Below are 23,019 nucleotides of genomic sequence, written 5' to 3'. Positions count from 1 at the left end.
CTTTCCAGTTCTTACGCTGTCTAGGAACTGCATAGTAGTCACTATAGCGGGACTGTAAGCTTCTCTGTTGCCGCGGGGACCGGAACAGCTCACGGAATGCCTCTCACTCTTTGGGTCCTTCGCTCAGGCGTTGAGGAACTCGCTTTCGGACCGGCCGGGTTTCTAGGGGGACAGTAATTGTGGTCGGACGCTGTGGCGCGGCAGTTTAATTCTCCGGCGGCGGCTGGTTGAGCGGGACGAGATGGTCCTGACGGGGCTCATCAGGAAACTGGGTAACAGTCTGAGTTGCCCCTCGCCCGGGTCGCCCACCCGTCGTGGCCGCTTGCTGAGAATGGCTGTGTCACGTTTCCGAGGCTGGGCCACCCCGCGACGGCTTCCTGTCTCGTCCGGGCTTCGGCAGGGCAGCCCCCGGGGGCCCACCTCGGACTTTCTAAACTCCGCAGTTCGCGTCGTGAATGCACCAGCGTCCTGCGTGTGGAAAAAACTGGTTTCTTTATTTCCTTCTTCACCCCGCTCCCGCCCCCAGCGTAGATAATGAAGTTTTAGGGTAAATTCCCTGTGGGCGTCTCTTTGGAGTCGGGAAATAGCTCTGTGCTGTCTTCTTTGACAGGTCATCAGCTGGCCGAGATCAGGGCACGAGCTCTCAAGAATATTCTCTGCAAGATTGAGCACAGTTTAATCTGCTGTGCTGATCTGGTTCAGGAGAGGCTCCTCTTTCTCCATTTGCTGGAATGGTTCAATTTCCCGTCCGTTCCAATGAAAGAAGAGGTTCTGAGTCTGTTGAACAGATTGGTTAAGGTAGGATCATTTTGAAATAAAATAATCAAACAAGTGAGTATTTCGTAGTCATTTAATTGTAGCATTTGTTGAAAATTTAAATTATTAAATTTTTTAAAAAACAGCTGTGAATGTTGAATTTTAATTCATTTGGGTATATAATGCTCCATCCTCCTTTTCTCTTATTTGTGATGTTGAATCTCACATTGTCTCTGCTGTGTTCTGAAGTAACACAGTTTCTGAGTTCAGGTATGTTCTGATTTGGGGGATCGTCTTTGGAGGTTAATACTTGTCATTCTGTTTTCCCTTATGATTCTGTTATTTACATGTTAAAATGAGATGTCTTTGTATAAAAGAGAACACACTTAAAGATAAAGTTACAGACCATGATACTAAACAGCACAAGTATGTTAAATTGTCTTTCCCATATCTGTTTTTCAGATTTATGTTTCTTAGTCTGTCTTGAGAGTAGTTAGTTGTCAGGGTCAAATATCAAAGTGGGCAGGTTTAACTTTTCCAAACTGTAAATCACTATGCAGTTGTAGGGAATACTTATTACTTTGGCATCCTTTGAGTGATTGGAGGTAGAAGAGGATACAGTGAGTGTCAGTGAAGATAAGTAGTCAATTTAATAAATAAAAGTAGGAATGGATAGTGTGCATTTCTAGTGTTCAGTGTCTGGGCTTTTCTCTCGTAAGTGTTACTAAATGTTTTACGTATGTCTCTGTAAATCTACGTCTTACGTGTATCACCGCAAAAGTTATGTTGTAAAAAGGAACATCTGGTATACCAAAAATAATGTCATGTTTTGATTGCTGTAAGATAAAGTCTAGAGATTTTGATATTTATAGTTGCTGTCAAGACACTCCTTTTCTTATTTCAGTATCCCCCAGCAGTCCAGCATTTGGTTGACCTTGGTGCAGTCGAATTCTTATCTAAACTTCGTTCTAATGTGGAGCCGAATCTACAGGCTGAAATTGATGGCATTCTGGATGGACTTTTTATTCTTCCTTCAGAAGTTCCTGAAGTATATTCTGCATCTTACCAAACCCGGCAAACTGGTAACTCTTTGGAATCACTCTGATGAAATCAGTCAGTCAATCAATCTGTTAAAATATAATATATTGGTTCTAATGGTTAATTCTAAGGAAAGGAACCTTAGATTAAAAAAACGAACAGTCCTCCTCCTCTCCCCCCCCACAACTCTTATTTTTCTTATGTTAACTTACATGAATTTGATCTTAATTCCCCTCCTCTAATGTTACAGAGAGGAGGATGCTTGTGTGTTTTTGTTTTGGTCAAGGGGCCTAAAAGATGGAGTGACTTTCTTTTTGTGAGACTAGTTTGACAGATTATTTTTTTAGCAATAACAACAGATTTTCATTGAGCACTCATTCCTATGTGCCAGAAGTTGTTTTAAATATTTTATACTTGCATTTGGGGGCTGTGTTCTTCATATACGGAGGATGTCTGCCCTGCTCATGATTTGTTACGGGGTCCAATCAAAATGAGCTACACATGGTATAGTGGCTAAAATCAGAGTCAGAGAGCCATGGATTTAAGTCCCAGTTCTGCCACTAGCTGGGTGACCTTGGCTAAGGTACTTAATCCCTCCAGGCTTTAGTTTTCTCATCCAAAAATTGATACAATAAGCAAGAACATCTTATAGGATTTTTGTGAGGATTAAGTGGGGCAATGTCTGGACAGTGCTCAGCATAGGGCCCGGCATATATTACGCACAGAATCCTTGTCTGCTACTGTTACTTGTTGTTCTTGTTATTATTTGATGTCCAGTATAGTGCCTTGCTCATGGAAAGCATTTAAATTGATTTGAAGGAAAGACAATGCTCTTGAAATTTATATGATTGAGTAGTAAAAGTATAAAAAACTGTGTTTTTGCTCATGTAATCTGTCAGACCCTATTCTTCTCTATGCCAGTGCTGTACTGCCACTGCTGTGACCCTCGGTCCTGCTGTTAACAAGAACAACAATAGCAGCTGCCATTTACTGAGTTCTTGTGTGATTGTGATTTTTAACAGTGTATTTTACAATTTCTGTCTAAGCTATAACGAATAAAGTAGAATCTTAAATCCTGAATTTTCAACCTAGTTCCTTGCAGGTGAGTTTAGAGGTATGGTCTGGGGCTAATTTTTAGTATTCTGTATTAACATTAGAACTACTGGCATGAAAACTTCAAACAGAAAATTACAAAATTTAGTTTTAGCCTTTTCTTCAGTCTCAATCTCATCACAACTGAAGTGCTGAATATGTAATCATGTATGATAGGGGATCGTCAGAGTTATTGAAAGATAGTGTCTGACTCTTGCTTTTGACAACTTTTTCTTAAAAAACATGAAAATTGAAGTGATCAGGAAATATGTAGAGTAAGGGAGAGGAGAGAGATGGACTGAGAAGCTGAGATGAACAGTTCTTGAATAAATACCTTGTAACAGATTCTTTATGTACATTGTGGATGTTTTCATTCTAAGAAATAATTGTAGTTACATAACAGTAAAAGAGAGGAAAAAAAACCCCTCAATTCGAAATTGACTCGGCATCCACATTTTTTTCCTCTTTAGGAGGACAGATTATTCAGAGAACCATAACTGGATTATTTTTCTAGTTTTAAAAGCGATTCAGAAACTTAAGATAAACCATTTATATTTGAAAAGAGCAATTTTCACTTTCAGCAAATAATGCATCAGTAACACAGTAATATATATTTTCTTTTCAGAATTGCCACAGCAACCTGAAATCTTAATGGGATATTTTCCTCAAGACAAAAGTACTTTCCGGCAGATGGAAGTGCCTCCGAGACCTGTGGGTGTGTATCTACAGGGACGTAGGTCCTGTCTACCTGGGAAATTGGAAATTAATGTACTTTCCCTCATTGTCGTGAAGACATATTGTGGTCAGACTTAAATGTTTAAGCACCGAACTGAATGTTTGTTCCCTCAAGTTAGATTAGGATATAGAGTCTAAATGGTGAAACTGTATGTTATTCTAAGTGCCTTTGACCAGCTCTCTAGGCAGTGGTAACGGTGGCCGTGGTACTTGGTGCTTATCGACCGGGAGCCTTTGTCAAGAGCTGAGCTGTGCACTGTACATGCCACCTCATTAATTCTCCAGCTCGCTAAGCGGCACTGTCGACCCAGTGACTCAAGCCAGAGGCTCAGGATCAAATTTGTTTCCTCATTTATCTTTACTCCAACATTCAGTTGACTGAAGAGTTCTGATTTAGAGCCTCTCTCGGGAATCTCATCCAGGTCTTTTTGTGTCTGGTCTCTGGTCGGTCATATGCCACCTCCTCAAAGAGACCTTCCCGAGGACTCTAGCCAGTGATCAATTTTTATCTGCATTTGGTTTTCTTCCTATATGTATTTATTAAATTATGTATTCATTTACTTCCTGTTTGTCTCCCTCATTAGAAACGTAATGACAGCTGCGAGTACTGCTTTATCCTGGTTGGGTGTGGGGAACAGTGGCAGAAGTGTGTTAGGCACTCAGTGTGTGTTTCTAGAATGAATGAATGAATCTTCATGGAGTCCCGGTGAGGCTGATATTGTTGTTAACCCCATCTTACTGATGAGAACACTGGGGCTTGGGAAGGATAAAACCTTTGTTCTAGGTGACACAGTTAGGGCATGGTTAAGTAAGCATGGACTTCACATCTTACTGCCTGCATGGTTGAAATGAAAAGGCTGCTTCCAAGGATACATCTGCGGACGTCAAGCATCCAATTTAACTCAGTTTGGAAGCCCTCTGTTATAAAAACGATTTCGTAGAAACTCTCAGGTTGAGTACAGCATAAGAAAGAGCAGAGAACTTGTTCAGCTGTTAAAATACTTTACCTTTCCTTTCTGGAAAGGTTTTGTTAGGCTTATAGGGAGCTTTGGTTTTGACATGGTAGTTCTTTGTGTTTGTGGCTGAGAGGCTTAATTGAGTGACAACGAGAGACATCTGAAGGGAGACATCTGAAGGGAGTGTCTCCAGGGCTGGGAATCATGGGTATTTGAGTGAAGCGGTTGAAACATTCAGGAAGATTGAGATGGTAGCATATTTTTATGTGAGTTGCAGTTTGTGGATTGACGGTGTGGCTTATTCTGGACACATCTTTATGTGTGCAGTATAAGCCTGTCCTCTCCTCCACCCACCTCTTGTTTTTCCCTTGGAAAGTAAACCCTGCTTTTATGTTAGCACTTTTGAAGGAAGCAACTGCTATGTTTGATAATTTAATAATACTATTATCTGAATTTAACAATTCCGTTCTCTTTTCAGAGCATTTGGCAGAAAGACTATTGGCCGTTTGGAAGGGCTTATGTGTTGCCACCTTAACCTGTACACTGTGTGTTTAAAAATAATTTGAAGGAGGGTAGTATAAAATTGCATTTGGTTTCTCAGATTTCTTTTAATCTTGTCTGAGCACTGATATTTGATCTTTAATCTTATGGTCTTCATCTTCAAAGAGGTTTAAATATCGAACACAATTTAGGATATTTGAACATGACTAATTAAATATAGTATATGATTACATTTATATCGTTTTACATTTCTACAGTTAGAGATCTCCAAATGCCAGTTCCTTTTTTGTTTATGGTCTATGTTCTGGTTAGCCACATGGTGAAGTAGAAAATTTAATTGATGCTCTAAATGTCATTCAATATTGGTTTGTGTTTAATACCCTTCTAATAATAATATATGAGTTCTGTTTAAATTATGAAAAGAGAGCTCTGTTATTTATTCTGTGAGGGAACAAATTTGCAGCTGATCTTTTTGGTATATTTTAGGGTACTGTAAGCTGTGACTTGATTTGAGGACTTGTTTTAAAGGCGAAGCCTTATTCTGAACATTGTGAGTCTGTCAGCATTGTCTCCTTTGATGCCTTAAGTTTTGCTCTTCCATTAGCAGCAAATCCGACAGCGAAGTGTTTGAAGTTTTCTACCTTCCCTTGGCTCCCCCTGACCACAGCTGATAGGCATGTTCTCTCCTCTAATGAAAGGTACGGTACCTGATGTATTTCAGGTGTTTTGGCTTTTGGTATTGATATGTATAACCGTGAAGTCTGAGAGTTATTACTGTACATTTTCCTCAGGAGAAAAGATCCTGAGCGGCTGTGATAGGTAGCAGTGGGAATATATGAATGGTTTTCAGTAGTTCAGGAAACAAGCCAGAAAGTTCCTGTTTGCCTTTAATCAGGCTTCACATCAAGTTTCTTTTCTGTGCTGAGAATCCTGTGCGCTCCTTGGTGATATGAGTCATCTCTTATCAACCAGATTGCCTGGCCATTGCTTAGGCCCTTGGTGAATAAAAATGGAGAAATTAAACATAAATGCAGTCTTTCTAGTAGACAGTATATTTCAAAACATGGACTCTGTCAGGAGCAGGTTGGGGACGACTGATCTGATCTGATGTATTGGATTTTACCTGGTCATCACCCCCAAAAGTAGGTAGCCAACATCTAGAAGTTTGGAGACTGTTTTAATGTCTAGTTTCACTTTTTGCTGAAACGTAATTTCAGCGAATGCCACATCAAATGAGTTGTCTGCCTTTTTCTGGTGAGAATCTGAAAAATAAAGACCAACTTCTAGAGTTAGGGCCCAATACAGGGGGATGCTGTTAAATGACTTTGGATGATGGCCCTTTTTACTGGTGAGCATCAGTAAATTCTCTTGGATAACATATGGAAGAGGTAGCGTGCACACGGGGATGGGGCAGGGGTGGTGTTGATCTGTCACTTCTGAGTCGGTCGCTAAGGAGGAGGTATGGTCTCTAGTGGGTGCCTGGGGGTGGTGAACTGTGGGTGGACTGGAGCTGGGCTGAGAGCAGGTTTGGTTTCTTGGGGTGAGAGGTGAATGACTGTGACGTCCCTAGGAGGGCACATATTGTCAGAGAAGTTGAGAGGTGTGCTCTCCGTGAGATAAGAGAGGATTACCAGCTTCCTTCCCCTCGAGTAGGGAAGAGCAGTAAGGAATCTAATTCCTGGAATTTAACTCTGTATTTACTATGATCTCCTCTGTCTTATTTCCTGATTCATTTAGCAGATTTCATTGATCTCATTTCGTGGCATTGTGATAGTCTTTGGGTATACAGTGGTGGATACTGGGTAGTCCCTGCTCTTGAGGAGGGTCTAGTGGGGCTACGAAGTCAACAGGCAGTTACCGTAGCACAGGTTATGGGCACGTGAAAGAACACACCTACCCCAGGGTTGTTCATTGATTAGGGAGGAGATTTGGGAAGGCTTCCCAGGGCAAGGTGTCTTGGCTGAGACCTGAAGGATTGTGAATAGGTTACTTAGAATCTGGTATTGGTAAATTCTTTTTAAAAATAAATAATACTGTATTTTGTATATTTTGTAGCTCTTTAAGGAGTAGTAGCCACACTTTAATCTGGAACACCTGTGAACTGTTGAAAGATGTTATCATGCAAGATTTTCCTGCTGAGATTTTCCTTCAAAGGCCAAAAATTGTTCAGGTGCGTTTCCGCTGTAATAGTTTTAGATTTTGAAACAGGGAAGTTTTTGCAGTGAAACACATTTTGCAAAGTAGGAGTACCTGGGAAAGAAATTTGCACTACCACATTTAAATAATGAAGCATTTGGTTATTTAGACCACTTACTCTCTAACTTACTTAGATAGTGGTTGTTCTCCGGATAGGAAGTAGTCTCGTTTGACACATGCAGTCCAGTTTGATGACCTTGAACTTACCATTTATGGATCACTTGGGGAGACTAGACCTGGGAAACTGAGGTTGGGCAGCAGTGACCAGTCTTAATAGTTAGAATTGCATCACTTTGGGTATCTAGGTGTTTAAGGCACGTTGCTGGATGCTGTGGAAATATGGCAGAGGTGAGCAATGTAGGTGGATTCTTTGCAGTGCAGTTTATTGCATACGTGTATAGTAGAGAGACTGGGATCCCTGGCTGGGATTGTGGTGTATCCACGGCATCTGGTAAGGCTTGGTACCCTTGCTCCGCAATCACGGGGCTGAGATGGGTGCCAGTGAGTGGCAGCTATTACTTCATACTGTCCCAGCTGTGAGTGATAGCAGAGGGAAAGCTGTAAATTATCAAAACATGCAAAATGATTTAGCTGTTTGAGATGTAAGAGGCTTCTTGTGGTTTTTAAAAAGTACTGTGTAACTTAATGTCCTGAATGGAGAATAATTGCTGTGTTCTTCACGATAGATACTCAACTAACAGTTCAGATATGAGAAAGGCTGACTGTTGTATTTAAATTTTATCTTACTTTGACCTATCTTCCTGCATTATGCCAAGTCATTTTTGCCTGTTTCTGTTTCTTATGTTTTATAAATATTTGCACCTTATCCTAATTCCTTTGTCTGTTCATTTAACCTCACTTAAGCTCCACATCCTTCTTTGAAAGTCGAGCACTTTGTTCCCTCGATCATTTTCATCGCTCTTCTTTATTTCAGAGCCTTTTATCTCTGTTGAAACTGGCCTTTGGAGGAGATGGAAAACATCGCCTGGCGTTGCAGTCAGTGTCCTGCTTGCAGCAGCTGTGCACGTATTTAAGAAACAGACTTAACTTTCACCGAGATCCAAGTTTTTTCTCTAGTAAACAAGGTATTTATGTTTATACGTTCCTTGGTCACTGGTGGTATTTGTAGATTCTTCCAAGAACTCCCCATTACATTTACTGTCAGGGTCATTGTGTATACATTTTCACAACATAAATCCCCCACTCCTGAATGTAATCAAATTATAATCTTTGAAAGCAAACTGTGTGAATGACAGAAGCACTCCTGGTCCCATTCTCCTTTTTTCTGATAGGTGACATTTGCAAGGTGTGTTTCTCCCACGTATGCTGAGTGTTTTGGGGAGCCTAAGGACCAGGATTCTGAGTCCAGCTATTCGTGTGGGACTTCGGGCATTTTAGCACGTTATATGTTGTGTGAAGAAATTGTTCGGTTTGAAAAATACCTATTTGTATTTTATGAAAACTATTTCTATGCAACTTGTGATGTAGGCAGATATTATATGATAGCAGTGCCAGACTTTTCAGGGAAAAAGCACCACCTAATGGCCAAATAGAGTACTAGGCTGGCCTTGTCAAACTAGCATTTACAATTTAGGATTTCTGTGCACTTATATGATACAATATGTATTGAAAGTCGAATATTAAATTACAGTGATTTGTCAGCATGCTTCGTAGTTAAGCCCTATTTTGTTGCGAGTTTCACTGATCCTGTGCTACTTGAATATTTATCCTTTATGTTAGCTTTATTATAGACCTCAGGGGGCATGGGGTTTCCTCATGAACATTCTTGAGAGCTTGTGGGTACCCCATATTTCATCAGAAAAGGAATTATAATGTGGGTAAAAATAGTGGATAAATCAGAAGACTTACTCGCGTATTAAATGAATATTTATTTATCACCTACTCTGTGCCAACTGATACTCTAAGGGGTATAACACTGAACAAAACCGATAAGGTCCCTGCCTTTATGAGCTCGTATTGTAGAAGGTTGGGACAGGTAGTAAACAAACACGTTTTTAGGTATGAAGTGCTCAGAGGGAATAAGAAGGGTGACGTGACAGAATGTGACGGGGGATGTGGCTTTCTCGGCCAGGGTGGTCAGGGAAGGTGTCTGACGGGAGGCAAGCTGAGGGGTGAGAGGGAGCCTCCGCTTGAAGAGCGGCAGGAAGGCTGCTCCAGGGAGGTCAGAGGCCTCAGCCCTGAGGGCCGCACGCTTGAGGAGCGCCAAGCAGGCTGGTGTGAGTGGGGCGTAGTAAGCGGGCTGGGGGTACAGAGAGGGGAGTGGGGTGAGGTCAGAGCGGTGGCCCACGGCCAGGGTGCAGTGGCACTGGCAGACCTTTGTAAGGATTTGATCAGTATATTCCCAGGATTGTGCGACCCTCACCACCGTCTGTTTCCAAACCTTTGTCATCATCCTAAGTGGAAGCTCTGTAACCATTAAGCAGCTCTCCCCATTTCCCCTTCCCTCTGCAGCCCCCGGGAATCTCTCGTCTATTTTCTATCTAGGTCCCTAGACAGAGAGCGGATTGTACAGTATTCATCTGGCTTATCTCACTTAGCATAATGTTTTCAAAGTTCACCTATGTGGTAGCACGTGTCAGAACTTCATTTTTACGGCCGAATGACATTCCACTGTATGTACACACCACATTGTATTTATGTATTCATCTGTTGGTGGACGTGGGGCTTGTTCCCACGTTTTGACTGTTACGAGTGATGCTGCGGTGAACGCTGGCATATCCGTTCGAGCCTCTGCTTTCGACTCTTTGGGTGTATACCAGAACAGAACCAGTGGGCCATACGTTGATTCTACGTTTGGCTTTCTGAGGGACCGCCAAACGTGTCCCACGGTGGCTGGGCCCTTTGACATTCCCACCAGCAGCGTATGAGGCTTCTTCCAGTTTCGCCACAGCCTCACCAAAACTTGTTTCTTTTTCTTTCTTTCTTTTTTGTTAACTGTAATCCTCCTAGTAGGTGTGAGGTGGTATCTCGTTGTGATTTTGATTTGCATTTCCCTAATGACTAGTGACTCTAGTGACTTTTCATATGTTTACTGGCCATTCGTATATCTTTGGAGAAATGTCTATTAAAGTTTTTTGCCCGTTGTTAAATTGGGATGGTTGACTTCTTGTTTTTCACTGTTGAGTTTTGGGAGTTATTTTTATATCCTGGATACTAAATCCTTATCAGGTGTATGATTTGCAGATATTTTCTCCCATTCTGTAGGTTGTTACTTTCTTTCTTTTTTTGAAGACCTATTTATTATTTATTTACTTTATTTATTTTTGGGTGCGTTGGGTCTTCGTCGCGGCATGCGGGAGCTTCGTTGAGGCATGCGGGATCTTTTGTTGTGGCGCACAGGCTTCTCTTTAGTTGTGGCATGCAGGTTTTCTCTCCTCTAGCAGTGGCGTGCAGTTTTTCTCTCTCTAGCAGTGGTGCGTGGGCTCCAGGGCCCGTGGGCTCTGTAGTTTGCGGCACGCAGGCTCTCTAGTTGAGGCGCGCGAGCTCAGAAGCCGTGGCGTGTGGGCTTAGTTGCCCCGCGGCATGTGGGATCTTAGCTCCTGGACTAGGGGTCCAACCTGCGTCCCCTGCATTATAAGTCAGATTCTTTACCACTGGGCCACCAGGGAAGTCCTGGTTGTTACTTTCTTGCTAATGTCCTTTGATGCATGAAAGTTTTAAATTTTGTTGAAGTCCAATTTATCTCTGTTTTCTTTGGTTGTTTGTGTTTTTGGTGTCATATCTAAAAATTCATTGCCAAATCCAAGGTCATGAGGATCCACCCCTATGTTTTCCGCTAAGAGCTTTATGGTTTTAACTCATATTTAGGTTGTCGATCCATTTTGAGTTAATTTTTGCACAAGGCTTGAGGTAGGGTCTCTGGGAGGGTTTTAAGTGGGAGAGTGCATGATTCGGTCTCTGATGTTGTAAGTGAACAGTGTTGGCTAAAAGGTTCCATGTAATCAGGTCAATTAGACATGAACCTAAATGTGCTAAGGGAGTATTGCAGAAAAGTTTGACTTTTACTTTTACCTCGTAGAAGCATTTCTACTCTCTTAATTTTGTTAATTTTTTTTCCTGAAGAATGACAAGAACTACATAATCAGTAATCTGTCTCTACCAAGGAATAATTTTATTCTTTTATTTTCCCCCAGATACAGTTTCCCAAAATTCTTCTGTGTCTTATTGTCATGAAGCAAGAGTCACTCATCATTCCCAGAATCCTTCTCCAGGAAGCAGCAGCCCTCGGCCTTCTGTGGTGGGACGCACAGGCCAGCGACCCAGAGGAGACGGCCAGGATTGGGACGCCGTGTCTTCCAGGTGACTGTAGGAAAGCCAGGTTAACTTGTGTGTGTGTTTCAGTTTTAGAGGGAGATTGTTGTTTTGCTCTTTCGTCTTTTCTTTTGAAACATTAACACAGGTATTGGCCTTGTGTTAAACCAGTGACTTTCATACTTTTTTGACCATGACCCCCAGTAAGAAATAAGTATTATACTGCAACTCGGTACTCAGTACACAGACATATACTCTGTGTACGTGTGTGTGTGCATCTGTGTGTGTCCACTGAAACAAAATGTTCACAAAATTGTTCTCTCATTCTGTGTTACACAGTGCTTTTCTATTTCATCAAAAAAATGGTGATTCTGACCCACTGAATTGTTTTTAGCACCACAAATGGAGTGTGATCTAGTTTAACAGCATAGTTTTAAATGCTAGATACTTTCTGATAACATTTTAAGCCCATTTTTGTAAGTTTGATCATAATTTAAGTGCATTGGTGTTCACTATTAAAGAGAATGAGTGGAGAATCTAGAAAACAGCCCCCTTCAAGGTGCACAGTTAGGGTATTTTGTTTGTTGGTGTAAAGAAAGATATCTATATATGTAGTTTTCTTAAAGGCATTGGCATGGCATTTGTGTGTTACCTCATTAGGCTACAAGCATCTTAAAACCTCTTTTTAAAAAAATTTATTTATTTTATTTTTATTTATTTTTGGTGTTGGGTCTTCGTTGCTGTGTGTGGGCTTTCTCTAGTTGTAGCGAGCAGGGGCTACTTTTTGTTGCAGTGTGCGGGCTTCTTGTTGCGGTGGCTTCTCTTGTTCTGGAGCACGGGCTCTAGGTGCGTGGGCTTCAGTAGTTGTGGGACACAGACTCAGTAGTTGTGGCGTGCAGGCTCAGTAGTTGTGCACGGGTTCGTTGCTCCGCGGCATGTAGGATCTTCCGGGACCAGAGCTGGAACCCATTTCCCCTGCGTTGGCAGGCGGATTCTTAACCGCTGCGCCACCAGAGAAGCTCTTAAAAAGCTCTTTTTAAGTCTTTTCTTTAGTGTCATTCTGCTAAATGCAGAATGACCAGCACCTGTCTGTGAGACCAGCACCTGTCTGTTGGCTTGATTTTTTTCTTGTGACATGGCTGCTGCTCCAGGCTAACACTGACTCAGTCTTGCTGTGTGTTTGGTGTTACGTCAGGTGCTTCACGTGCTTTGCCTCCTGTGGTGGTCCTCATAACAGTCCTATAATAGAATTGGTATTATTATTATCATTTTCTAGAAAAGCCTGAGGTTCGGAGAGGCTGGGAGCCAAAGCCTGGTATATACAGTCGGTGAAGAGCAGGGCGGGGGTTTGGCCAGCGTGGTCCCAGAGCCTGTGCTCCTCCTCCTGGCAGGGCAGCTGCTGTTGGCCAGGGGTGCTTTTCTCTTTACCTTCTTCTCCTCTGAGCTATATCTAGTGTGCTATGTGCTTGTAGGTTTTCACTCCTGAGTGAACGTCCTCCTGGCCCTTTCAGAGTTTCAGAGAAGCCCAGCTCATTTCCATATTTTGGGATGCTTGGTATATTGGAATTGAAGAAATGACAAAATGTATTAAAATTTGGGAGTTTTACATGTTCAGTAGTGTTAGTGCATCTCTGTGATTCAGCTTCAGTTGTGGATAACATCAAAAGTCAACATTTTGAGGTGCTTTGTAAATGGGAAGTTCAAGCCTTTCTATAGCACTTTATCCCTACCCCACTGCTTTACACCCAAGGTAAAATTTTTTTTATAAAGTAAGCCAAGAAGGAATGTTCCATTTTGGGGTACATTTTCAAAATCATATGATGTTCACTGTACTAAATAAAGTAATCCATTTCTCATCATGTTTTTCTGGCATTTTCTAGCATTCTTCAGTTGCTAACATTGGCTTACTTAGAACATTTGGTGAAAATCACAGAAAATCTAGGAAACCATACGAACTATTTAGTTTTGCCTTTATAAGTTACGGAAGAACTTTGCTATGAATCTGTTTGCTTTCCTTTAGAAATGGATGGGTTATCAGTGTTCTTGTTGATTGCTGCTATAGGAATGTTGACATGTTTGGAGAACATCAGTTTGAAAAGCAGCATATAAAAAAAGCATTCTTGGTTTCACTTACAATTTTGAGCCATCTTTATGGAATTTAATCTCATAAATTTGTCAAGGTTTCTGTAAATCTGACCAGAATTGTTTCATGGAGCAATATAATTGTGCACGGTATGAGTCTCCTAATATGCCAGGCAGCAGCTATGCAGTAAATCTGTTTGTGGGCTGTTTCCATACTCAAGGTTTATTATTATTATCCTTGTCTACTTTACAGTGGAAGTAGTAGTCACGCTCATGTTAACTCAAGGGTCTCCATCCCTTCCCCTTTGGACATGGTGCACCTGGACCTGCCAGAGCTGGAGGCTGAGGACACGCTAGAGCTGCGGTTCCAGCAGCTGAGCCTGCCCCAGCTCTGCGTCTCCATCCTGGAGTCTGCCGTTCCTCTCTTAAGAACAGGTTGGTTGTCCTTGAAGTCAGAGTTCCTTTAGTATACTTTGTGTTTGTTTTGTCTATTTTCTAGGACTCTAATTTTTCTCATTTTTGCTTTCTATCTGTCTTAGGACCTTTAAAATCTGGATTTACTTATCTTTTGGGGTACAGATTCCTAAGAACTTAGTAAGGTCTTTATTATCTCTTAATTAAACGTGGATGCCATGGAGCACTATTCAGATAGAGTATCCCCTTCCATTTCTGGCCTTTTATTACACAGACTTCCATTTGTGTGTGGCTATTTTAAAGGTAAGCACTGAAAAAACAATGCAACTGGAGTAAGTTAGAGAAGATGGACTGGCATGAATAGACCAGAATAAAAAACTCTTTGGCTTTTGCTCTTTAGAAATTTTTTGAGTGGCTTTCAGTTGTTCACTCCTCCTACTCAATTTTTACTTGAGCTATGAAACATGTTAAAAACCATAACAAACCCAACACTGGATTTGTACTTTTGCAGTAATTTCTTTTTCTTGAAAAACAAAACAAAACTCAGAAAACCCAAACGTTCTGGAGTTACATCTTCTCTCAGATGTGCCGGGTACGTTTGCAGAGATGCACTGCAGTGTGCACCGGGACGCGGTTGTGATTTTAGTGGGGAGCGAGAAGAAGCGTAGCAGCGTGGCCAGTGTCCAGCAGAGGCTAGTCGTCAGACAGGGTACCGCGCGGTGGGTTCCTGCTGTGCTCGGCTACCGGCTGTGGTCCTGTGCATCCTCACGCCAACCCACTTCATACATCCCTTAGTGGTAATCACTGCTCTTCTCCCTGTCGTACAATGAGGAAGCTGAGGTGTAGAGCGCTTTAGAAACTTATCCAAAGTCGAACAGTGAAGAACAGAGGCTTGAACTACTGGTTCTGAGCCCAAAGTCCATGCATTTTGCAAGGTAGAGCAAGGTTTGGAATAAATAATGATTTTTATTCTCTAAATATATACATTTTAAGTAGTTGAGAAACTTGTCAAAATAGAAATACAAGATAAACAGGTTTTGCTTTTTTTGTTTATACTGGCTGAGTAAAAAATCTATCCCATGCTGATGGTTCTTTAAGTCCTATGGCTATTTTTTGCCTGCTTGGAAGTGATAGGGAAGAAGGCAGGAGGTAGGTGTATATTTGGGAACATTAACAATTTGTTTTATTCTGAAGAAAACTCTATACCTTAACTTCTCACTGACTGAAGAACTCTGCTGCCAGGAGTGAGGAATGCATATTAATTCATGTACTAATAATGTTGACATGAAGGAAGGTCTGAACTTCGGCATCATCAAGTGTATATGTTTGTCTGCGTGGTGTACTGAGGAGAACAGTTTTAGATTTAATGATTTTGCATTTAACCTTTTCTTAATTTGCTGTAAAAAGTCAGATTGATAATTATAGAGCTGTATCATGGAACATAAAATTTTCTAAGTGTTCTCTTGCCCTTTTGTGGAAAATTATTGCATAATTTGCATTTGTTCAGTGTTGTAAGAGATTTCTAAGAGAATTTCCTCCAGCTGTTCTCAGGAAACAATTAATCTAGACCCTTATGATCTGGTGGTTTGTTTTACTTTTATTCATTAGAAATTGACCTTTGGTATGTGGGACAGGAAAGTCTTGATTGAACGTTCACCTTGCTTAGAATTATGGGTGATGGAATTCCTTTGTTATTCTATCTCTGTGGAGAAGGGAGATTGCTCAGGTGGGTGTGGCTCTGACAGCACAGTTTCCTCCAGAATGTTTTTAGAGTTTAAGGTGAGTGTAGGTTTCCCAGGCAACTCCTGTGTAGGAAACTACTGATTCATGACAAGTCTTAAGCCTTCTAGTCCTAAGTGGGAAATTTATTAGACTGTATCTTCTCAACTAAACCTGTGCTTTGTCACCTATTACATGTAACATGGATGGTCTCTGAATCTGAAAAGTTATTTTAATCTATCTCACAGTGCTTTTAGTTAGATTATTGTTATACTCTTCCTGAGTATCTTTCCCACTTATGAGCACATTTTATTTTTTGTAGTTAAATAGCGTTATGATCGAAACAGAAGTCTAATGGTGATTGTATATCGTGACTTCCCTGTTCGCCTCTTTTAAACAATTCTAAAAACATCAAAAAATAAAAATAAAAAGAGAAATAGGAATTTGGGGGCATTAGCTAACCAGAGGATTGAGCAATATGATATTCAGCTTTATTTGAATTAACTTTTTTTTTCTTCTCTCTCTCTCCTGTTTGTATTCCTAGGTAGTAGACAGATGATAATAAGAGTTCTGGAATTGCTTGCAGAGGATATGGTACTTATTGGTGAAGCGATTTCAACAGATATCTGGGATGACAGTAGTCTTTTTGCTATAGATATGGTAAGAATCAAGGTTTTCCTTGGGATGTGGGTAATAATATTAGTATTTTATTTTATCTTGGCCCTTTTAAGCTGGTTTCATTGTCTCATTAGTCTTTGAAAACTTTCTTTGTTTTAGACACACTAGATCCCAGGCTTATTTTGTGCATAGTCTGGAATAGGCCATTTCTCCAGAGATTCTGGTTACTTTTAATGGGGGAAATGTATATCAAGGCCAAAAACAGTCTATTAGGGCCGCTTGTAGTTACAGTGATATCATTCTTTCCCTTCAGTAATAGAACTAGGAAATCTGTATTTAAAAAAAACTCATGAATTCAGACTGCTGCTTCTGAGTTTAAACTTGTATTTCTTTGCTTGGACTTTATTGTCATTCATAGATTCTTAGCAACATCAACATCATTGCTTGTTAGTTTTAACCTTCAGCATAAAGTAAGTAATTTCACAGTAGCAGTATTAGTATCACTGTGGTCAATAACTAATAAGGTTCAGGATTTTCTTGCAGTTCTTTTTGACTTAGACTAAATCTCACTAAGTATATAAAGTCAAAATTCTGTGCCTTAAAGTCACTCAAAAGAATTATTTTCTCTGTTACCAATTCAGTATACAGTTAGATTTTTGTTTCAATTTGTTTTCATTTTTGGGAATTGTTTTCTCTTCATAAAAATGTAACTCAGGGATGTCTCCCTGCCATCCTGTTTTCTAGTTTATTTTTTCCATTTTTATTTTACCTTTTGCAAATGTAAGAAAATAAGTATGTAGATTCTTATTCCCTCTGTCACAAATGTGGTATATCATATACAGTTTCATACCTTGTTTTTACAACGTAAGAGTAAATCCTGTATAGTAATTATACTTATTGTTGTGACCATTATGTATAGAAATATTGAATCACTATGTTGTGTAAGTCAGTTATTCTTCAAAAACAAGCAAAGAAACGAACTCAGAGGGAAAAAAAGATCAGATTTGTGATTAACAGAGGTGGGACGTGGGGAGAGGGGGAATTGAATGAAGGTGATCAAAGGTACAGATTTCCAGTTTTAAGATGAATAAGTACTAGGATGTAATGCACAACTGCTGTGTGTTACGTATGAAAGTTGCTAAGAGAGTAAATCCTGAGGGTCTCATCACAAGGAAAGGAAACTTTTTTTCTATTTCTCTAATTCTGTTTCTATATGAGATAACGGATGTTCACCAGACTTAACGTGGTCATCATTTCATGATGTATGTAAGTCAAATCATTAAGCTCTGCACTTTAAACTTATACAGTGCTATATGTCAACTATATGTCAATAAAACTGGAAGAGAAAAGAATGCATCCTGGATAGATGGATCGATGTAAATGTAGGCATGGAGATTATTCCACGTTCATATGTGGAGATCTTCATTCTTTTTTACAGGCTGCGAGTGCTTCATTGTGTATTTATTCACTCAGTAAACATATTGATAGACATAATTGCTAACAAAAATTATGTGAAATGAGTAATGTGCATTTTAAAAAATTAATTAATTTGTTTTTGGCTGCGTTGGGTCTTCATTGCTGTGCACGGGCTTTCTCTAGTTGTGGCGGGCGGGGGCTACTCTTCGTTGCGGTGTGCAGGCTTCTCTTTGCGGTGGCTTCTCTTGTTGCAGAGCACGGGCCGGCATGTGGGATCTTCCCGGACCAGGGCTTGAACCCATGTCCCCTGCATTGGCAGGTGAATTCTTAACCCCTGTGCCACCAGAGAAGCCGTCCCCCAATTTTTTTTTATCTACACAAATCTTATGAAAAGAAACGCAACTGAAACATTTTACAGTAGGTGTAATACATTGTTTCAAGTCCTACAATTTATTTATAAAATAGGGATAATAGTTCTTATCTTAGTTTTTCGTTAGTCGTTAAGGTTATCACATTATTCTGTAGTACTTTTAGAAGATTTTTCACATATTGAAGGTTTTCAACAAATGAGTTTTCCTTGAGAAGTGTGAAGAATGTTTTATCAGTTGCTTCTTAAAATAGCTCGTTTCTTGGCCAGAACATTTATCTGTAAAAGTTAGTCATTCATTTTTAACTTTTGGCTGCTGATCTTTTATGATTCAATGAATTATTTTTACTTTAAAGGTTAAATCTGTTGTGCAAGTGCCAATTGGTATGTTAGAAATGTTAAATAGTACTGCTGGAAATTATATTTGACTTATTTAAAAGAATAAATGCTTCCTAGGAAAAATCTCATCCCTTTGGGCTATATATTAATAGAAGCAGACAAATAAGTAGAATTCCTTAATGTCCCTACTTTTGTGAGGTTTACACAGAAGGCAGAAGCATATTTTTGTCGTGTCATTAAAGGAACAAAGTAATAAATGTTGACCAATTCAGTAATTAAATGCCTGTAGATATGTAATCAATTCTCTAGATCTTTCCAAATAGTGCTAATAGCATTCATGTCTGGAATTCCATAATTCAGTTTATGTAAGCATAGTCAAAGAAGTTTTTTCTCCATAAATTGAATGTTTTTATTTCACTCGAAGTAAATAAAAAAAATATTTTCACTGAAATTATATTTTGTTAAAATAAAAAATTTTTTTGGTAAGCACTTGTAAAAGTTAGGATGACCTGAAGTATGTCATCCCTTTTTTGCCTACCTATGAAATTAAGTTTGTTTTTTCCTTATTCACATGGTAAGTTAGGTTCACGGGAGTAAGGCTCTTTTCCTCATGCCAGATAACCCCAGACTCTTGGGGCTGTTGTCTGTTTCTTTTTTGCCTTTCTTCTTTCTGTTCACTGCTGTCATTCAATGTCACGAAAAGCAGTCTTTTTCTCCTTTATGACTCATTCCTTCTAAATTCCCATCTGACCTGCTGTGAGTTGGTAACTTAGACTTCCAGGCATGTTAGAAGAATTGCTGGTTGAAGTTCTGGTGAAGCTGAGAGGATTATGAAAGTTTCTAGAGAGAAGGGCTTGGTATCCAGTAAGGGCTCAAGAAGGGTAATTGAACCAGGCTGTGAATTTGTCATTGGCTGAGTGGGCTCTCTCATTAGCATATGCTTTTCCTGCTAGTGCCGCCAGTCCAGAGACAGGTATTTTAGTTCACCAAACAGTCTTTGATTGCTTATTATGTGCTAGTGATAAACGGAATACTGCCTGCCGTATCAGTAAGTAAAGGATGTCACAGTCATCAGCGATTGCAGCCACCTCCGCTGGTGAGCTGGTGAGCCCTGAGGGAACTCAGGAAGGAAACGAATACCTGCCGTCTAGCAGCCATCAGACTGCAATGATTTCAGTGAGCCCAGACTCTTGCATCTTCCCGTACACAGAAAAGCGCTAAATTCCTTAACTTGAGATATCTGGCTTTCTTTAATTAACAGTAATCTTTTGACATTCAGACTCCCTGCCCTTTGTTACAAAACTCCCATGTGTCCTGGCTCCCCACCTCGCCTCCACGGAGCAGTTCTCTCAGGGTTACCTGAGATACGGCCTCCCGGGCTTGAAGTCCTAAAATTTCTGCTGAATAAAACATAACTCTCAACTTTTAGGTTGTGAATAATTTTTTAGTCGACCCTGGGCCCTGGGGGTGCAAGATGAATAAGCAGCAAATCTTTGCACTCTTGTGGGAGAGAGATAAAAAATTGACTGTATTCCCCATGCTGTACATTTCATCCCCATGACTCATTTATTTTGAAATTTGCAGTTTGTACCTCTTAATCTCTCTCACCTATTTCACTCATTCCCCCCCTCCTTCCCCTCTGGCAGCTACCGGTTCGTTCTCTGTGTCTATGAGTCTGTTTCTGTTTTGTTAAGTTTGTTCATTTGTTTTTTAGATTCCAAATATAAGTGAAATCATACGGTTTTTGTCTTTCTCTATCTGCCTTATTTCACTTAGCATAATACTTTCTGGGTCCATCTGTGTTGTCACAATTGGCAAGATTTCATTCTTTTTTATGGCTGATTAATATTCCATTGTATGTATATGTGTGTGTGTGTGTATGTGCCACATCTTCTTTATCCATTCATCTGTCAGTGGTCACTTAGGTTGTTTCCATATCTTGGCTGTTGTAAATAGAGTTGCTCTAAACATTGGGGGGCACGTCTCTTTGAATTGGTGTTTTCATTTTTTTTGGATATAAACCCAGGAGTGGAATTGTTGGATTATACAGTAATTCTCTTTTTAGTTTTTTGAGGAATCCCCTGCTTTTTTCTGTGGTGGCTGCATCGATTTACATTCCCACCAACAGTGTACAGGGGATCCCTTTTCTCCACATCCTTGTCAACATTTGTATTAGTGTTTTTGTTGATAGCCATTCTGATAGGTGTGAGGTGATATCTCACTGTTGTTCTGATTTGCATTTCTCTGACTAGTAATGTTGAGTATCTTCTCATATGCCAAGGGTGCTTTGAAAACACTCCCAGTCGAGAATCTCAGGGAGGGCTTTTTGTAAATCGTGACTGAGCTGAGTTTAAATTACGAATACGATTTGGCTAAGAAAGTAAAGGTAGCGCTTTTTGTCTGGCAGAGGGGAAGAGAATGATGGGGAGGAAGGAATAGTGCTGATCGGTGGTCAAGGGTAGGGCTCTTGGGAGGAGTGCAAGCAACCAGAGCATAAAATGTGAGGTGGATGTGGTGGGAGAGAGGCTGGAGGGTTCAGGTGGGGTCTGCTCACAGAAGGCTTTTGACGTGCTGCTGAGTAGTTTGGCTGTCATTCTGAAGGCAGGATGAGCTTGCTCTTAAACATAGAAGTGCCTGGCGAGACTTGCATGCGGAACAGTAATTGGCTGCCTTGTAGAAGGGGAGTGGGGAGTGTGAGGCTTGGAGCATATGGGGGAAAGTCACTTATTTCAGATGCTTTACAGAATCCAAAACCTGTTTTATATTGTGCAGATAGTGGAGAAATTGTGTTTTGTTTGCACTATAAGTTCTGTTTTATTGGGAATATTTAGAATATTTTGCTCATCTGATATTTTAAGTCTGTAATTTTGTTAAAGCTTTGACTATCCTCTGAAAACTGGCTCTTTTTTTTTTTTCTGCATCAACTACTTTACAGTTGTTTAAATATCTTTAGCCCAGCAAATTAAAACTGTGGACCAGATAGTATTGTTTTAAAATCCTTTCTTTTCTTAAAACATTAAAAACAAAACACTTTCTTTTTTTTTTTTTTGGCTAGGAAGAAGTGTTGGAAATAGTAAAAGCTGCAAGACTGATTCTTATAGTATTTAATATTTCCTTTTTATACTATTTTGAGAAGTACGTCAATTCATCATTAGAATTAGCAAGGTTATTTGAAACAATTTCACAAGTAAATAGATTTTTACAAAAAGCCTTGCAATACTGAGGTCTTAAATATGTTCATTGATTTAAATTGCAAATTGTCAAAGTTAGTCTTGAATAATAGAGATATGTTGTTTGTAGATGTAGAAAAGTATTTTAATGGAGAAGCATTGGGTAGAAGAATTGCCTGTCCATGTAATAAGACTGTCACTGTGTTTCTAATTTGTTTTCTCTAGACCAGTGGTTATTAATATAAGTGCTATTAAAATTTCCTATTTTAATTTTGTAAGGGTGGCCCTACGTTTGGTTGAAATTTTTAACTTTTAGTTTTATTTCCGTGGGCTCAAGAACATAGAACAAAGAACATAGTCTTAAGTATACATTGACCATTTTTTGCGATTAAGTAAATGGCTAGTTTTAGTCAGTGTTCCTTGGAAACTCGAGGAGTTGTAGTCTTTGAAATGTTCAAAGTTTATATCTGTTTAATTTATTAATTAAGGTAAAAAAGACTGAGTTAAGGGCTTCCCTGGTGGCGCAGTGGTTGAGAGTCCGCCTGCCAATGCAGGGGACACGGGTTCGTGCCCCGGTCCGGGAAGATCCCACATGCCGCATATGTTAGCACATATATGTAGAACCTAGAAAAATGGTACAGATGATCCGATTTGCAGGGCAGAAATAGAGACACAGGGCTTCCCTGGTGGCACAGTGGTTGAGAATCCGCCTGCCGATGCAGGGCACATGGGTTCGTGCCCTGTTCCGGGAAGATCCCACATGCCGCGGAGCGGCTGGGCCCGTGAGCCATGGCCGCTGAGCCCGCGCGTCCGAAGCCTGTGCTCCGCAATGGGAGAGGCCACGGCAGCGAGAGGCCCGCGTACCACCAAAAAAAAAAAAAAAAGACTGAGTTAAAACCTTTAAATCCAACTTCAGGTTTTGCTTGATATTTATGTTATTCAGACCACAATGACTCATTCATGTTGGGTCTTTACTCTCTATTATGCATTTCATCAATAGAAAATTACCTAATTTATCTAATTTTTTTGTTCTGAATTATTCATTATTTATATTTCATACATTTTTGTTCATATTTCACTACACTAGTTTTTTTTTGAATTTTATTTTATGTATTTTTTTATACAGCAGGTCCTTATTAGTCATCAATTTTATACACATCAGTGTATACATGTCAATCCCAATCTCCCAGTTCACACCCCCCCACCCCGCCACTTCCCCCCTTGGTGTCCATACGATGGTTCTCTACATCTGTGTCTCTATTTATTTCTTTCTTTTTTTTTTTTTTTTTTTTTTTTTTTTGTAGTACGCGGGCCTCTCACTGTTGTGGCCTCTACCGTTGCGGAGCAC

General features: G+C 40.1%; 1 protein-coding gene across 8 annotated transcripts in view; it reads left to right on the top strand.

The window, feature by feature from the left end:
- The first annotated feature begins 200 nt into the window (after positions 1–200).
- The window catches only part of RTTN (rotatin), a 181,620-nt gene continuing 158,801 nt past the window's right edge, over positions 201–23,019 (top strand). For 6 of the 8 annotated variants that reach the window (XM_028480194.2, XM_028480196.2, XM_028480195.2 and 3 more), the window contains exons 1-10: positions 201–272; positions 611–798; positions 1,661–1,838; positions 3,512–3,601; positions 5,683–5,776; positions 7,134–7,248; positions 8,209–8,359; positions 11,429–11,594; positions 13,882–14,063; positions 16,306–16,421. In XM_028480194.2, the coding sequence (XP_028335995.1) occupies positions 242–272; positions 611–798; positions 1,661–1,838; positions 3,512–3,601; positions 5,683–5,776; positions 7,134–7,248; positions 8,209–8,359; positions 11,429–11,594; positions 13,882–14,063; positions 16,306–16,421 (1,311 nt within the window). In that variant the 5' untranslated portion in view covers positions 201–241. Of the gene's footprint in view, positions 273–610; positions 799–1,660; positions 1,839–3,511; positions 3,602–5,682; positions 5,777–7,133; positions 7,249–8,208; positions 8,360–11,428; positions 11,595–13,881; positions 14,064–14,293; positions 14,346–16,305; positions 16,422–23,019 lie in introns of those variants that run through there. The other 2 variants (XM_024133947.3, XM_028480198.2) reach the window with 2 other exon arrangements.

The sequence above is a fragment of the Physeter macrocephalus genome, chromosome 19 (genome assembly GCF_002837175.3).
Source record: "Physeter macrocephalus isolate SW-GA chromosome 19, ASM283717v5, whole genome shotgun sequence".
Lineage (NCBI taxonomy): Eukaryota > Metazoa > Chordata > Mammalia > Artiodactyla > Physeteridae > Physeter > Physeter macrocephalus.
This window is presented reverse-complemented; position numbering and strand designations above follow the sequence as displayed.